Here is an 18,708-nt window from a genome sequence, read left to right on the forward strand (position 1 = left end):
ATTAGATGTTTTTAAATAGACATTCACAGAAGCTACTTAATCAGTGCTTGTTAGAAACAGAGGCAGCCCAATAAGCAGAATGTATATCGAAGTTATGCAACAGAAACTCATCATCAAATGCTTAATTTTTTTTCCTATTAACATAATTATTTTATAGTCAGTAAAAATGAAAATGACATGTTAGCATTTCAAAAACATGAGAAAATGACCGGCTAGGCTTTATATAACTATCAAAACAAGTACCAATACTTTATTTGCAAATTACTGCGCAAGAAATGATCAACTCAGCAAGTTTACCAGTCAACAAAGTGTGAGCTCTACCAGTTATAATCAATTTACATGTAATGATATGTCTAAATATGAATTTAAATTAGTTCTTGTCATTTCATGTTGATGAGCTGCTTTATCATCATAGATATGGACAGTGACCATAGCTAATGTTGCAGAAACAGCAAAGCATGCACAAGTTTCATGAGCCAATGGTAACCCAGCAGGAATAAATTTGTTTTCATATAAAAAGACAGCCTTAGACTGCTAAGCCATGTTTATTTTCCAGTCAAATTAACAAAAATACTTTCTACAAGGTTATTTCCAGACATTTGCTATATATGCTGCAAATACACAGTATGAATCACAAGTTTTCTTACCTTGAAACCTACTGCATTTCTCTTGCAATGCATGAAAAGAACTCTGAGGCCAACACAAAATAAAGAACCATTCACCATCATCCCTGTTGTATATAAATATACATTCATAAAACTTGCAAAAGGAATATTCTAGAGATGAAGATAATTCCAGGTTCTATTACAGCACATTGGTCATATCCCCGCACAATCATCTTTAATACAATCATAAAAAATTTAAAATAACTGGGGCAAATGAAATAAAGTTCCATTACAGTGCTGATCAGATGATATGTTGGAAAAATGCAAGACAAAGACAGGTTTAACATACAAGAATGTGTAATTAAAGGCTGGCCTCAAAAATGTCTTTATTTAATACAATTAAATTAATATAATGGCAACAACCTTATAAAAAGGACACCATTAAGTGCTAAAGTGATTTTCATTTTGCTTAGGATAGAGGAAATAAGATAAACAAAGCTTAACATTTTCTAAATTATAATCCTTTTCATCTCCCCTAGCTTTATTAATAATATAGATATTCTGATAGAATACTCAAATATAACTTTTAGTGATATACAGAATCATTTAAATGCATATTTGGTACAGTTTCTTATTTTTGGTGTTCAGTAGTTGCTTTTGTTTTGATCAAATGATATAGCAGATTTATGCTTAACATCGCAGATACATTTCGTCTATGTAAAGAATTACAGAGCTTTTTCAATTGTGGAATGGTATGTTTCATACATGTGAAATTTTAAAAATGCTGCATGAACCTGTGACTTTGCCATTACACAGATCAACCATCAGAAACTGTAATGAGCATGAGCTGACACACATTTCTATCTTGGGTTCATATGGACACATTCAAAATGTTGTAACATCTGTAAGATTTGCTGTTACTTTGGTGACTGTGATATTCCAGGTGCGGATGCAAAGTGCACCTTAATGGTCCTCATAGAAGTACTTTTATCCCCCTGTATTTTAAAGGCATCGGATTCTTTTATTCTCCCTTGTAGCGAGGAGGTCTCTTCTCCTTAAATGCAAGAAGGCCTTCAATTCTATCTTTTGTTGGGATCGTCTGCAATGAACAGAGTAACAATTCATTATTGACACCAAAAACAATACAAGAAAAATATTTTCATACAAATCCTACAAATCTTCAACGCATCCAAGATGCATCAGAAAAACTATAATACAACAGAAAAATTAAAACTATAGTCAGATATAGGAATGCATCAGACACTCCAAGGGCATGAATAATTTGGGTGAAGAAGGAATACCTTTTCTACAAATAGATGAGTTAAAAAAATTCTATAAGGTTTGAGGTTTGTTGTGTTTTGGTTTTTTTTGAGGGGGGGGGGGGGGGAGAGGGGAAAGTGGGGTTTGGTTTCTTGGAGGTTTTTTTGGTTGGATTAATTTTTGGTTTTTGGGAGGGGAAGAAGGTTAATAATCTGATTACCACATCTTAAATAAGCATGTAATGCTGATGCTTCTATTTCCATCATAAAAATCTTGTCTTGAAGTCTAAGAACATATAATCTCAAAAACATCATTCCCATGTTTCACTGGCAAAGAAGTTTGTCTCAAATTTTTATTGGTTAGCACATATGCCATTAGCACATGTGTTAACGAAGTGTCCCTTGTATTCTTTCATGTTAAACCAAAACCAAGCAAAAGCAAGGCAGTCCTTGGACTGGCATGGTAGTGTATGACTGGCTAGGTGTATGGCTGGTACTCCTTCACGACTTTCACCCTAACAGTACTGGTGCTGATGTGTCCTGAACTACACCTCCTCCCTTAAATTCCTTACAAAATCAGATGAAAGTTTAAACAAAATGCCTAAAATTTTGCAGAAGAAATCACAAAGCAATTTCTAGTTAAATTTCTGTATGTTTTCTAAAAGGCATCACAAAGCCTGTTTTCTGTGCTTTCTTCATGTAATCATATTTACATACCTGAGCATAACAAGCTTCTTCAATTGCTAAACCTGTTACTAAGTCGACCTGAGGAAAAGAATACAATGTTTTTTACAAGAATTTTAAAATTTATTATATATTATTTATAGTATATAAATTATAACTCACAGACAAGGTAAATATTGTGGTTTTATATGCCACATACCAAAATACTTGTGCAAAGTTCTTCTACACTACTTTAATATATAAATGCTACAATGACGTGGTAAGAGTGGTTAATATTTCTGTAACAGGCTCCTGATTTAGCCATATAACTAGCATGCACTACACTCAAAAAATGTCTGCTCTTTACTACAAGTCATCTGGTTAGGTAAAAACCATTAGCTACCTGCACATTTATAATAATTTCATTTACTACAGAGGAAAAGATGCACTGTATGATTATGTAAATTTTTTTCTGAAACAATGTATCTTCAAAACATCATATCATACAATAGCAAGCCACAAAATGAACACAAATTCAAGTTCAAGAGGACTTAGAACAGAAAAATAAAAAAGACTGTATCTGTCCTGCATCATCATCATCAGCAGCAGCAGCAGCAGCATCACCTATTTTTAATACATTTCGTTTCTTTGTGAGCTGTCCTGAACAGTTGAAAAAGCTGAATCTTCCATCTGTCTTAAGCACCAGATGCTACAGAATTCACTAGCTCTCCACTTGACCACTGGAAGCACTATGGCTATGCACCACAAGCAGTTTTCAAGGGGAGATAAGTTATAGCCTAAGTTATCAAAGGAAGCCATGAAATCTGTGCCATGGTAGTTTTGTAACAACAGCTTTGACAACCATTTGGCTTGATTTGTTTTGATATAGTAGATCTTATCTTGGGCCTCAAGACTGAACTAGAAATAATCATTCAGAGTCCATATAACCCTCTCATCCCTAATTCTCTAAACACCATTATTTTGACCTTTCAATCCACTATATCTGGTAGTCAGATAACTTAGCTTGTAGCATTTTGAACCTTGGGTATTGAAATCAATCTCAAATTCCACCATTACTTGCTGTGGAAACCTAACATACTCTGTGCAATGACATCTGAGTTTGATTCTCAGGCCACCACCTACTGGTGTTATGCTTTGCTGAGCTCATTGGCTGCTTTTGTGACTTTTAAGAAAAAAGGACAAATTCGTCTTGGAATCAGATACTGCACAAGGTATGATCCTCTTTCCCTTGTAACAGATTGAGCTACAAGGTATTTTGGTGCAGAGCCTAACTTTAAAAACGAGCAGACCTGCTGAACTCAGCATTAGGATATGTATGCCTAAAGTAAAACACATGTCCAGATGGGATTTTAAATGAGATCTAGAGCTAGGTCAGTAGTGTGGCAATGGAGTGGCAATCAGAATCAAACATGAAATCAGGTTCCAGGTACAATTTTAACACAAACTGCTATTAAACTATTAAAAAATTAATATGCCCTTCAGCCTTTAACTTTATTAGTTACTAAACACTGAGAGCTTGACAGATTTAACAGAGTATGGCTTTGATAATTTTTCCCACCTGAGATTTGAAACACAATTTGTTCATAGTAGTTTATGTTTACTTTCTACTATTAATAATTAGCAGAGTACACTACTCTTGAGGTTACTAAGCCTTGTTACAGAAATCAAGAGTCTGAGATTTAAAAAATTACATTTCATTCTTTGGAAAGTTTTGACCAAACAGACTTTCAAAGACTACACAATGATAAAATAAAAACAGTTCTAGAAAAAGAATTTCACTGCCATACAACTGTTGCCAACCTGACTTCCAGCCTACTCTAATGGAAAGTAAAGATCCTTACCTCCATTCCCTGATTGATAGCCAGTTTTGCAACTCTCATTGCTACTGGTCCCTAAAATGAGAGAAAAAGTTTATTTAAATGTCATCAAGACCTGCAAGATTTGTAACCAAAGAGTCTGCACATCAATAATCTTATATTAGGACCACCTAGACTTTGGACTTTTGTAAATTTACAGTATAAAAATCATCCTAGATTTTATCATTATAGTAGACGCTTCTAAACTGATAGTTTGAATGTTAAGAAAAAGTAAAAGTACACTATTTTCAAAAGAACCTAATTATTACATTCAGTTTATGTTTCAAAGGTGCTGAGTGTGTCTGCATTTGTCAAGCTTTATCAATTTCCTTCAAAACAAGGTTCAGAATGGCCACTTTGAGATACATCATTATAGGTCTTTGCAAGGTCAGTCCTATATCCCTACTATTGCGCAATGGAGACAAGTAAAAATATGTAATCATGAAATAAAATTAACTGATGCAAGCTTCAAACCTACAGTATGCTATTGCAAAAGCCTGCTCTGGTCAAGTGATGACGCTCTTCCGTGAGCAGCTGAGATCCCCAGTAAGCAGAGGGATTCCCACACTCGCCTCCAATGTGCTGCAGAACTGCAAGGTATCTTTGGGAATCATCTTAGTCCTGTGCCTATCCATCAGCATCAGCTTCTGGATATTTAGGCCTGCTGATTTGGGAAAAGCCAAATGCTTATGAGGCAGTACTAATAAGAAGTTGTAAGCATCAATCAACTTTCCAGAACTACTGTATGTTAAAATTTTTACTGTACTTTTAATTGTCTATCAAGGTGCTTAAGACACAAATAACCACCAATAAATGCCATACCTAAGCTATAACATTTTACATTTCCAATGAAAAATTTTAGCTGTTACACTTGTGATCCAATAAAGTGGTTCACTAATTATTTTCTTTTTCTGCCTCCTGAATATTCTACCAAGGACCTTTTGCCTCTCTTCTGAGGAGTTCCACAGTAACAAAGTAATCCCTTAAAATAATTGCTATACTAAAAAGTAAAACCTGTATGTTGTTTTTTTCCTTGTTTAAAACTTGAAAGCCATATATAAAGAATATATAATGATATAATAATGAAAACACAGACCAGATCATGGCAAGATGAGGATTGATGGAGGTTTTTTCCTCACTACGAAATAATTACCAAATAACACCATTAAATACAAGAGAGAAAACTTATGATTACTTGCTACATAATTAGCACAGTTTTTTGATACATAATTTTGTGACAGTTTTCTATAATAAAGCTGTTCCTTTTTCAGTGTTATTTTTTGGTAAAAACTAAAAGCCAAAATGAAAATAATTTGTTATACCTGAGGTAAGAATTCTCTCGCCAGAGCTAATGCTCTTCTGTATGCAGCATCCCCTGCTTCATTCTGTTCTACCACATGGCTAATCAATCCTATTGATTTTGCTTCCTCACCATCTACAATGCGTGCAGAGAAGATTAGTTCTTTTGCCAATGACACTCCAATTGTGCGAGGTAATCTTTGTGTCCCCCCTAGAGTTTGTAAAAAGACAAAAAAATGCAACTATTAGTTTCCCATGTATCTATACCACAAATGTAGATGGCTTGCTCATGCTAAGTATTTTCATTTTAAATTCCATTAACAATTACATGGACATACAGAAATTCAACTAGTACAAAGGCATTATTAAGTACCTTCTTCAGTTTTTTAGACTACATCTAATTTGAAATCAATTGCCCTGTTTCTTAGAAAGACATGGAAATAAATGAAAACAGGTACTATTTATAGAGATTCTGTTCTATTACAGACAAGTTACCTTACTTGTATCAGCCAAAAGCCAAACAAAAACTACTTGACAGTAATTAACCTTCTGTTTCTTTTGAACACGATGTATTCTTATGACATAAATCACCATTTCCAAAAAACAAAATTTAAAAAGAAAATATACCTTAACATGTCCATTCTAGAATTTGCACTTTAGGAACAATATCTACATGTAAGCTAAACTATAAGCATTACTAGACAAGGTCTCTAAGAAGCCACGGTTTTGCCTCGTCTTACTCCCGCATAATTGTTGCAACCTTAAAGTGTGATTACAAAAGCTAGGGAAGAACAATGACAGGTGCAGATCAGTGGAGAAAAGCATCCAACTTTTTAACAGTTAGCATTTCTTAGCACATTCAAAACTTCTTTGACTTATCAGCATTTTCAGAAGGTCAATAAGCAGTAACTACATTAACCAGAAATGAAGATTGCTTAGCTGTACTAACAATTAACTTTTGAGAACTAACAAACAATGAGAATGTGGGAACAATCGTTATCAAAATGGAAGATGTAGATTCAAATCACTCAAGCACATTTTTATGAATTAAGACAGTGGAAATGGACTTTATCCAGGAAAAAGTATTTTGAAAATCACAAGGTCTACCATTTTGACATGGATCTGAAACAAATACTCAATTTATGCAAAACGTCTGTAAGCAAAAATTTCTTTCCAAATAATTATTTCCGAAAGATCATGCTAATATATTTAAATGTAAATATATGTATATATGCAAGAGGAATATTTATAGGAGTTGCTCAAAGCCAAGTGGTATAACACTGTGCAAATGTGTGTTCAACAAAATATTTTAATTTCTACTACATAATATGGACTAAGCCACAAGTATTTTATCCAAGCCATTCAGTTCTCTTACTGATGTTTCCTGAAAATACTTTCAATATATAACGAGATAAATAAACTGACTGGAAACAAACTTTAATGGTTCAGCTTTCAACTACTATTTTTCTGAACCACAAGCTTCAGTACTACTGTATTCTTTTTCATAAAATCAGATCTGCCTTTGAACACCTTATAAAATACAAAATTGTAGATGGTTTGGAGGATTTCTGCCTTATGCCTTTCTAGAATAGTAGAATATGATGGCCTATAACAAAAACTGAGCTACATTTTCCGGGCAAAAACTGGAGGAGTGAAAAAAATTACTCTAACAATTAAAATAAAATCTGTATAACAAAAGCATTAGGAGATACAAATAATGTGATAATCTCTATGATCCTGCAGTGCTTGAGAGGATTTTAGCAAGCCAGTCCTAATGGTCAAGGGCAACAGATATTCAATAAATTCTGCTAGTTCTGCTAATTTCTAAAGCTAAGCCAGTGATAGTGCTAGGGGTAAAATTTTTCTACCAGTACAATTTAGAGACATTTTTAAGAAAGGGGCAAGGGATGCACATACATGAAAGTAACCCCACACTGGATCCCAAAAAACACTACAAGCCCTGAAGCATAAGCCTTCCCTTCAGCCTTGGCTTGCTTCACTGCTGACATTCATGGAGAATGACTAAAGCTGTATCTATCAAATTTATACCAGACCTACATGCCAGAAAAATGTGAGCAGTGTTTTCAAGAAAATCACTGCTTCTGATACTGAGCTGTTCCACCACCACCATCCCCACCAAACATTTATTGTTTTTTTTATTTAAACATTGAACATCTTTTGATTTCTCACCCAAATAAGCTGTCACACTAATCAACATCTATTCTTATACACATTCATGCTTTTAAGCACACATTGGAATATAGCAAAAGTCTACCTTATTCTCCTTAAGAATATTTTAGGCACAAATTATTCCTTTCATGGCAGCCATGGAATCTAGAAAAGCATCCAGTCTGGTTTTTGATTAAAGAAAACTATTAGTCCAAATCATAAGACCTGAAACCATATGAGGCTGCATTTACTGATTCTGCATCTTCTGCTTTTTTCTTGCACGTATTCCTAGTATTTTTCTTTACTTAATTATCTGCCCCTTCCTTTACTGTTTTATCTCTTCTATTACTGCTTTACCAGGAAATGCTGAAAACAAAGTTTCATTGAGCAACAATATTTCATAACTTTGACCAAACAATGGATATGTTGAAGCATGAAAGAGTGTTTACAGATTAAAAAAAACTGTTCTTGCCAGTGTATTACACAATAATGATTAAAGAGAAAAAAAAAAGCAGACTATAGTTGTTTGGCTGCCTCCTACACTGAAAAGCTGGTAAGCAGAGGAGCATACTCTTTGATTAATATTTACAGAACAGAAACCAACAGTCCTCAGTCATATATATTCAGTAGTAGGGGTAACAAACTTGCACACACAAAAGCTATAAGACCAAATTAATCAAATGCAAACAACACACTATAATACATCCAACACACCGAAGTTGCATCCATTTATGAAGAAAAGATGGAGTATGCCACAGATAGATGTTCTGTTTTGGTAATACACAAAGAACACATAGTGTCTGCCAACTATAATCAGAGCTAAAGGAAGTAACACCCAGTCTTCAAAGACGTTACTTAACCAAGGCATTTCATCTAAATGTAGTGCAGAATTTGATGGGAGAATAGTTGTTTCATCTTCACAAATTTAATGACATGTTATTTCAAGGACTAGTGATCTGGTATTACTCACTGTGCTGACAAAAGTATTTAACATACAGTTGCAATGTAAATGTACTCTTACCTGAAATGGTATAGAGTCGATGTTGTAATAATTGCAAATAGCATTTTTAGATACATTATTTCATATTTTAATATTATTTCATATTTTCATATGAAAAAACCCAGTAAACAAAAGACTGCTAATTTCTGGTACAAAAACTACTAAACAGTATTTTTTAAAATTTAACAAATAGTTGATTTTGTATGAATATTTATTTACTGTGAGTAATTCATCATTTACAAAATATTTACACAACTGGTTTGAATTAAGGGAATTACGTGATAAATGCCCAAGAGTATATCCAACAAGATGAAGCAACCAGCTTACTGGAAATAGATTCATCATTCTGGCAGAGAATATCTACAGTCAGTAGTTTCTCATAGCTGACGGCACTGTCAAAACATATTGGAAAAAATCATGTTCTGACAAAAAAAAATCCAAAATTTAAGTCAGTAATAATCCTCTTTATTAAATCAAGTAAAAACCAGTCTTCCTATCCTATCCTATCCTATCCTATCCTATCCTATCCTATCCTATCCTATCCTATCCTATCCTATCCTATCCTATCCTATCCTATCCTATCCTATCCTATCCTATCCTATCCTATCCTATCCTATCCTATCCTATCCTATCCTATCCTATCCTTTGATTCACAGCAGATTAATTGAACTGACAGGTTTCTAGCTCTCTTTTAAAGAGTACTGTGCCCATCTTGTATTTTATTAATAATCAGCGGTAAAACCAAAATCAGTCATTCACAAACCTTCTAATTAGAAGTAAAATGTATCCTTGTGATATTTTTTCAGAAAACTCTAAGTAGATTTTTCATTCTTCCATTGAAACTCATAAAAATATGGAAAGCAGAAAGCTACTCTTTATAATAGTGAATTGTCAACAATATAAGTCCACAAAAAAAACCCTAATATGGATAATGTTATGTTTTAGTCATGTTACGTCCTATTTTAAAAGTCTCTGTAACAAACATAGCTTCCACTTTTAAAGTATCTTCTGTCTGTTGCTAAGTTAAGAAGTGTTGAAAATACAAAACATGTTTAAAGTCTAAACACTGTACCTAGATAACATTTAACACAAATTTTCCAACAGACTATATCCAAGATTAGGTCTCCATCCTGAGAATCTGTATATGTTTTAGTTAATTTAAATCCAGGTATAAATCTTTATGAGCTCAGGCATCTCCAATTTTGTCTCAGAAGAAAACATCAAGAGACCTTCTCCAACACAAACCAGAGAACCAAAAAATAACCAAAACCAGCTTAGACTGGGAAAGACACCCATAAAGATGCAAGAAGATGACAGGGTGAAAACGTGATGGAGAAGAAAAGAAACAAAACACTATTTCTGTAAGAGGAAGAAAAGAACTGAGATGACAAAGAGCAGGCAGTAGCTAAGGCCACTCTTATATAGGGCCGCACAAGTTGCTGTTTCTAAAAAGACTGAAGATCTGAGGAAAGACTGAGACAGTGGCCTGAGGCTGACTCAGAGGCTGCTCCAGGGCCCATAATGACTGAGGAAACAAGTTTTTTTAGCAAAATTTCATAGTACGTCGCCCAAAGAGCTCACACAAGTCTGGCTTGTCAGTCAAGCCAAAGAAAGCTCCACAGGCATGCCAGACACAATCTCCCTAGTCGAGGTCCATAAGGCAGGACAACTTGCTGTATATGCCAGCCTGACTGTGGCAAACCCCATTTCCAAAACAGCCCACTTAATTTGCAAATCGGTCCTTAACTTTTACAATCCATTCTATTCATCTGCATCGGTGGATTGGTTTTTTAAAAAACTATCTGAAAAATACACCAAACTGCCATGTGTGGGTGGCTTGAAGATGACAGCTAAAATCAGAAGAATGCAGTAGTTGCCTTGAAGATGTATGAATGCTTAAGATGCATGAGAGGAAGTGTAAATACACTTTAAGAATTCACTAGCAGTTAAATAATTGCAGCTTTTGTACTGAAAGATGAAATGGTCATGTAAATTAGAAAAACTAATTTATTTTCAAAATAAGTAATTGTCTTGTAGATTGAGAAAATAGAAGATGGTTTCCTAGCAGATGGCTGTGTACGTGAAATAGATGGACCCAAATTTTATAAAATGGACTCCACTTCAAAAGGGATTCTGCACCTGGGGTAAGAAGCTCACTTCACATTTCACTCACAAACATGGTACAAACAACTCCACTGTCAGACAAAACACTGTTTGAGAAGCACAGATCTGTGTTATTCCCCATGGGCATCCAGGACTTGCAACTCCAAGCAAAGCTAATGCACACGATGAAAGTATTATTTGTTTTTAAACTGAAATTATTTGAGAAAAAAAAAAAACAGAAATGCCAAAGACTGTTCATCTACTTATTAACTTCTATTTAAGTGTACACAAGTGCAACAAGCATGAGCACACAGAGATACTCAGTAAGACACGTACCTTCCTGTTACTCCATATAGGAGCTTGGTATTTTGTTTGATGATGGAATCAGTCACCTTAAACAAAATTCAGAAGTAGATACACTTTAAAACAAGAAGTCTCCTTGCTGCAGATAGATATTAATAGCCCACAAGAAGGCATTTTCCAGTTTCAAAATTACACCCACAGATTTATGAAGTCATTACTCAGCTGTAACAACAGGTAGGAGGTTTAGACCAGTGCTGCACTGTACAATCATACTTCATAAATCATGTGGGATTTATGTGTAATATTAAGTAAGAACTTTTATTTAACTTGTACTTCAAACAAATAATTTTTTACTAGTCCATATTCTTATACTTTTCAATTGACTATGACAGCTAAATTTCATTTAATATGAAAATCAAGACAAGGAAGAAACAGGCATGAGAAAAACTTTTATCACTACCTACAGCAAGTGAAAGAGAAAAATTAATTATCATGGTAGTATCCTATTTTACTTATATTTTTAATGAGATCACAGTCTGAAGTTGGGTCAATTACTATAGTTTTCAGTGGACGGAACTGAAATGAATAAACAATAAGCAAAGCAAAAAACAGACTAATAAATCTGAAGTCTTCAGTGCTTAAAAGCAAGTGACTTGAATGTTTTCCTCACTTGAGTGTCTTCTTACAGAAATCTATCCTTTTATTCTTCCACATAGCAAAGAAGTCTGTTAAACCCCTCAACCAATTCCTATTCCTGAACTCTATTCTTTCTCCCATCCTGACTACTATCAAATTTATCTACTTTCAATTCTTCCAGAGTAATGGGTTTTTAAGAATTGATGTCTGAAATTATTAATCCCTGAAATAGTGTGACTTTAGCAGCACTAATAAAGGAGAATTGGTAGCTGGATAGAAGCTCAGGGAAAACAGCAAGTCAATGAGACAGCAAGAGGACACAATCTCATCTGGTTCAGCTACCAAATCCCAAGAAGGCAGAGCACTCTCTCTACTGATAAATATATGCCAAATTAGGTTGTACATGCAAAGCACATTTTTCATCTTAAGTAAAATGTACTCCAGGCAGAGGAACCATACACTACAGCTACACTGAAGCTAACCTAGTACTTAGGCTATAACATAATATCTACAACAATTTGGGGGTGGCACAGATTCTACAAAAAAACTGGCCAAATCCTTCAATACTGGCAAGCATTATTATAGCAATATGCAATGCAAAAAGGAAACTGTTCCATAAATTGGAACATAAGATACATTAGTATCAACATTTCAGTTTAAAGCCAGGTACTGTGCAACAGGGGACCTACTCCAATAAGCACAAACTAATATTTTAACACTTTATTGTCTGGGACTGTTCAAACACTTTCCTTAACTTCAGCTCTTCTATCACCTTATTAATATATTTTAATTTTTGAAAAAAAACCCAGAAATCAATATGTGAGAGGAAATCAATAAAGAGACTAAATAAGCAATTATTCCCAGTAGTCATCTGACAGATGACATACAACACTGCAGGAATAAAATACATTAAGAAAATACCTTTTATGTTCCTCTTGCCTGCTGCTGTGACATGGCAATACAGGACAGAAGTCACTGTTTTTAGCATGCAATGCAACATGCATTGTAAGCAATGGCAAGTCTTTTCCCCACAGATGAAGAAACTAGTGCTAATTATATTCTTCTGCCACCTAATCAAGCACACATGAGTTGGATTTAATGGACCTTCATGATTTTAAGGATCAAGAAATTAGACACTAATTTTATTTTCCTTACATCCTACATCCAAATTCCAGGAAGAAAAACATTAGGGGCTATATAGGCATGAGGTAATGAAGAAAGGAACCCATATCAACACCAAGAGCTAGAATAGCTGCCCTGCATCTGTGAGGCCCTTCACTGCACTTATTAAAAAACTTAAAAATACATTTTAATTAACATAAATTATTAAGAATAGTTTGTACAAAACCCACTAAGGTTCAACAAGATAGGGAACACCACTCATTTCTGACTAGCTTCATCCTGCTTTTCAGGCAGGACTATTCTGAAGTGAGCAGAGCCCACCGCTGAACACTTTGTGCTTCTACTTGTGGCTACAGCCCAGCTGCTGGCTCCCGGTTTCTGAATCTCTCAGGGCACTCCTACATACTCCTACATGCAGATCCTTTGACCCTTCTCTGGCAGCAATCCACCTGCTTGACTAAAGATTCAGTGCTACAGCTCTCCTAAATCCTCAGCAGGTTAGGAACATTTTACTGGAGGCTGAAGAAATCAAAAGTTCTATTACTGCCGAAGTCCTTCAGAGAACCCATGGCATTTGAGCAAGAAACTAAAATTAAAAAAAGAAATCTTTAAATAAAGGAAACTTTTCTCTTGAAATCTGAAGAGAATCATGGAAAGGGAAAAAAAGTTAAACGACAAGACTTGTAAGAGTCCATTAGCCTGTACAGCAAGAAATGTGATGAGCAAGCATGAACCTACATCACCTTCTTGGCCTCAGTCTCTTTTCTCTTTCTTTCTCAGATAAAACAGTATTTTTAAAAAGACTGACTACTTTTGTTTCATTTTAAGCCTGTGATGTGTTTCACCCTAGTTACTGCCTTCTTCCCTATCCAGACTCAGTTGTAACATTTATTCTTCTTGGAAGTAGAACCACTGAAACCGCTCAGAAATTGAAAGCATTTATCACACCTCCATTTTTAATCCTAGTCAAACAGGGTTGTATCTTACCATGAACATGTAATTGAAGGTCATACAGAGAGCTGTAGGTGTCCTATGGAGCCATCTGGTGAAATACCAAATGTAAGATAAGCTTGCAATGCCCTTACACCTTTTTAAGTTACAAAACATAACTATGATTTTGAGACAGTCTACTTTGCTCTCTCAGTCTCTCTCTATTTCCTTGTCATACATGTCTATTTCTTTAGGTGTTTTTAAGAGCCTAAAAGAAAAAAAAATCTGAAAAAAAATTAAAGTTTTACAATTTGTTTTCAGTTGATAATTAAGTGCAGGCATTGAACTGAACCCTCTGAATGTTAATAGTCCTACCTACACCTTAAAAAAACATTAAAGCAATTTTATCCCTCCCTTCTAACCTGTTGCTTGTACTCAAGCCACGTACTAATTCATACCAGTGAGACTTGCGCGAAAGAAAACCCTAGTTGTCTGAACAGACAAAAATAAAATATAATTAATAAAAATAAGACCATTAATGCAACAGTGATCTTACATGGTACTCACACTGAATATGTGGAGTATCCTTGAACAGAAGCAATTTTAATTGTTTTGCACACATAATTCCTAGCCCTGGTAATAAGTACATCCTCTCCTTATTGGTTCATAACAGAACAGAGGGCTAGGTGCAGCTGTGAGCTGAGGCTGCTAGGTTTGAATCTCACAATCTCACCCTCCTTTGATAAAACACAATCATAATCCTCTACAATACACTGGCTTGGGTCCCTAAATATGAGAGCAATGGTGTTTTCTTGCAAAGATGCTGAATGGGAAAGAAACAACTATTTCGCCCTCAAAAATTAAGAAATGTTTTCTGCAAATATAAACTACATACAGCTGATGCTCAAGGCACACAGAAAGAAAGGCAGGGTAGGGGGAGAAAGACATTTTTAAAGTGAAAAACACTGGGAAATTGAGGGCAGGGAGTAAGCCTGAAATTGCAGGGAGTTAGAACAGATGACTGTAAATGGAAGAAAAAATTTCAGTGACCCTGTACAGAGCTTCTAAATATCTCCTTTTTGTGCAAGATTGCCACTCTATTTCCTAGAAACTGGGCAAATAAGGGCTTCCTTTAGCTTGGTTGTTTTCTAGAAATGTCTAGAAAAAAATTCTTAGGACCATCCAAATTGCCTCTGGCCAATAAATGTGTTTCATCATTCTGCATAGTCAAGGAAGCCAAGAAGCTATGAGGACCACATAAAGGCCCAAGATAAGAGAATTTCACACTATTCATAATGAACTATGAAACTGTTTCTATCAGGTATTCTTTATATTAGCATGTTGAACTAAAAGGTCAAAATTAAACTAACTTTCTTCATCCTTTTTATTTAGATAAATCAAGTTTCAATGTAGTTATTCATATTTCTTGATGCTCAGATGCAAAATAATGTAAAAATATGCACCAGGGTAGGCTTCTGATAGACTGAATTCTTAAAACACTGAAGTCTATGTCAAGTACATTGCACTCTGTTCCAGTTTTCTTTACAGTTTCACAAAGCTGCCAGAGCAAGAATTAGCTTAGAATTACTCAAGAGAAAACATAGATTAACTCAGTCATCTGATTAACACTGTCTTCCCAGATCTCAAATTCTTATTAAAATAGAAACAATACTAATATAGAGTTAGTAGCATAAAGTTACAAAGGATCAACAGCTTTTGTTTTCATGATGAAAAATGGAGGTAAAGAAGAAAGGACAGGAATCTACTATTTCTGGAATTCAGAGATTTGCAATAGTTGGCTCAAACAAATCTCCAGAGCCAGAAAGGTTCTGTGAAATAATTAAGGAAACAGTACTCCATAAATCATTTTGTTCAGCTTGTTTTGTGGTGAACTAACTTGCGCAGCTGTTCTTCTGAGGCAGACTACACAACTGCCATTTCATTTGTTGAATTTTCTGTATGCGAAGAAAAATGCCAGACATAAGAGTGAATTCATTAGCAATTCATTAAGAATAGTTTGGAAACTATTTTTCTGTCTTATATGATACATAATCATAGTCATAAATTAATACAAAATGGAAATAATTAGATTCTGTACTCTTATTCAGTAATGGCAGATCTCCAAATAAATAAACTACTCAATTAAAACAGAACTACACGATTCATACTGATATAAAAGATATATTTTTAATTTCCTTCAAATTTAACATTGACCATAAGTAGACCAAATTTAGTGTTTTGTCTCACGTTGGCCTGACATATTGATGCGACTTACTTCACAGTTGTCAATCCCATAGCAGCTGAAAATGGGGCCAAAAAAACAAACTACCAAGCAGTGCTCCAGTCTTAGAGATGTCATATGTTTCATGTATCTTTACATTTCCTAGCTGAGAGATCAGGAGATGGCTTAGTCGTGTTTTCCAAGTACCCTTCGTGTTCTATAATGCCATGATGGCAATTATACAGAATAATTAAAATATTTTTGAACTTGAATTGCATTTTATCTGTTATAGGATAAATGACGCATAACTGTATTTTGTATGAGTATCCTACTGTACCTCTGAAACAAGTAAGTTTGACTATCTTCTAAGGTTAATCAGCTGGTTTTGTTTATTCTTTTTAGTCGAAACAAAAGATTATAACTTTTTATCTTCTGTTCCTAAAAACCCTTAAGTACTTAATAATGCAGTTAAAACAAAAGTTTAGCCTAATATTTTCTATCTTCTATGCCTCAAAACTCTTTAGTAGTAATGCTTCTTAAATACAGAAAATGTCCACTTGTAATATTCATAAATGAATAGTTGGGAGGGTTGCTATTTTTAGGTATTTATTGACACAAAAAAGTGCTAAAACTTGTATGCACTAACAAAAGCTTTTTTCCTCCCCATTTCCTTCCCCTCAGTAACAGCTTATACTCTTACAGCTCCCTACATGCAAAGACATAGATTTCTTTCGCTTGAAGGCTAAATTTTCAAACAAACTGCTCTAGAAGTATAAAATAGGTTTAATATTTTCAGTTTGCTCTAACACATTATATACATATCTGTGAACAAGGGAAGTGAGACACATCAGAATCTGTTTTGCAGTCTCTGTGATCATGACTAATCCAAGTCCAGTAATCACTGTGTAAAGGCTAAATTGGCTTTTCTAAAAGCAGAGGGGTGGAATCTAATATGATATGTTACAGTAGATGTGGAAGCTCTAAGTTTACAAATCTGATTATACCTGTTAAAATTTACAAACTACCCAGGAGAATACCTCAGTGTATCACAAATTGACTAATGTGAGTTTATTTAGAGAAAGTGGAGATTAGTATTTTTGTTGCCCACCTAAAATTGTATCTGAAAAGTCAGGACAATTAGGGGATGAAGGAAGATGTTCACTGGATTTTCACCTTGTTAACAAAACAAAGCTGTTTATACTTCTTCACTACACAGAAGTTTTGGAAAAAGCAAACTACTTATCATCACCACAACACAGTTTCCTCATAGATACTACTGAAATCTATTTCCATAACATTCCTGTAGGATGAAGCATTATCACCTTCATGTACTTTTTATATGGAGAAATTAGTAATTGTTTTCCCAGACCTAGGCTAAAAAATGTAAAGGAAAGAGGGAATGTTGTTAATTTTACATAAGCAGGAAACAAAATGTACAAAATACTGAGTATTAGATGATCAAAGGAGAAACATCTGCTTTATGAAGGAGGAGGTCACTGAAAAAATGTGTCATGTTTCATAATGCTTATGCACAAAGGAGATAATTTCAGTCAAAAAGCATTACAGTGACAGTTGAACTTGTTACAGTTTCTCTGACTATCATTAGAAAATGTGAATTTACCAGTAAGTGGAGTGTTCAGACTTACTTCTCTTTGAGCAGAACACAGGTGGCTTTTCTGTAAAAGCAGCTCTGCTTCCTATCAGTTAATGTGGGTAACTCATTTAAGGTTACCAGACTCTTCACTCTGAGGAAGCTTAGCCAAGATGATGGTCCAGTCCCACACTGAAGCACTGGCAAGTCTTTAGCTCTGCAGTTAACTGACCAAGATAAATATGTTAGGTTTAAGAAGAAAGAAGTATGAGGCTACCTGGACAGTTGACTGCAGTACACCAAGCTCTGGCCGAAGTGAGTGCCCAAGACCATTAGCCAAAGGTGAAAGTTGGCCAAGAAGCCTGGCAGCTCTTCAAGGTTCTCCCAGTGGAGGGCCCAGGATCTATGGTTGCTACATCAGCAGCTCCAAGGCCCCACTTAAGATAATTCTCAGGCTTTAGATGTGGCATGGAAAATCTATGTATGAGGTAGAAAGGTTGCATAAACAGCTAGCCAAAAGTCTAGAAACTCACAGACTTCATACAAATAATTTCTTACCTTTTTATTTCATTTGTGTCTTACTAATTCTTTTTTTAGCTTAATGTATCAAAAATTTTCCTACTTCCTTCTGCGATACCAGCTATCATTCTTAGGCTCTTCAGTTGTCTCTATCATTCACCACCCAAAAAAAAAAAAAATCAGTGCATTATACACAGCTTTGTTTCCCTCCTAGAATTACTGTCAATTTTGTCTCACCAATCTGATTTAATTATGAGATTAGGTTTCCCTTGTAAGTTTAGCAGGTTAAAGTTCAAGGTTAATACCTTTCCTGAGTTCGGCCGATTTCTAAGAAATGGGCTGAGGCAGCATTTCACACCCTACCGCTCAAACTCTGGAAGAGAATACAAAACCTGTATATGGGGATCAGGT

The 18,708-nt window shown here is 34.8% G+C and overlaps 1 protein-coding gene across 4 annotated transcripts in view; it reads right to left on the reverse strand.

Moving 5' to 3' along the window:
- Positions 1–282: 282 nt before the first annotated feature.
- Positions 283–18,708, reverse strand: part of AUH (AU RNA binding methylglutaconyl-CoA hydratase) — a 114,530-nt gene continuing 96,104 nt past the window's right edge. The window contains exons 7-10 of one of the 4 annotated variants that reach the window (XM_084224659.1): positions 5,837–5,914; positions 4,390–4,440; positions 2,582–2,629; positions 283–1,704 (exon numbers count right to left, since the gene is read on the reverse strand). In XM_084224659.1, coding sequence (XP_084080785.1) covers positions 2,601–2,629; positions 4,390–4,440; positions 5,837–5,914 — 158 coding nt within the window. In that variant the 3' untranslated portion in view covers positions 283–1,704; positions 2,582–2,600. Of the gene's footprint in view, positions 1,705–2,581; positions 2,630–4,389; positions 4,441–5,726; positions 5,915–11,344; positions 11,368–18,708 lie in introns of those variants that run through there. The other 3 variants (XM_084224658.1, XM_084224660.1, XM_084224661.1) reach the window with 3 other exon arrangements.

Source organism: Fringilla coelebs (genome assembly GCF_963513975.1).
Source record: "Fringilla coelebs genome assembly, chromosome: Z".
In the NCBI taxonomy this organism is placed as follows: Eukaryota; Metazoa; Chordata; class Aves; order Passeriformes; family Fringillidae; genus Fringilla; species Fringilla coelebs.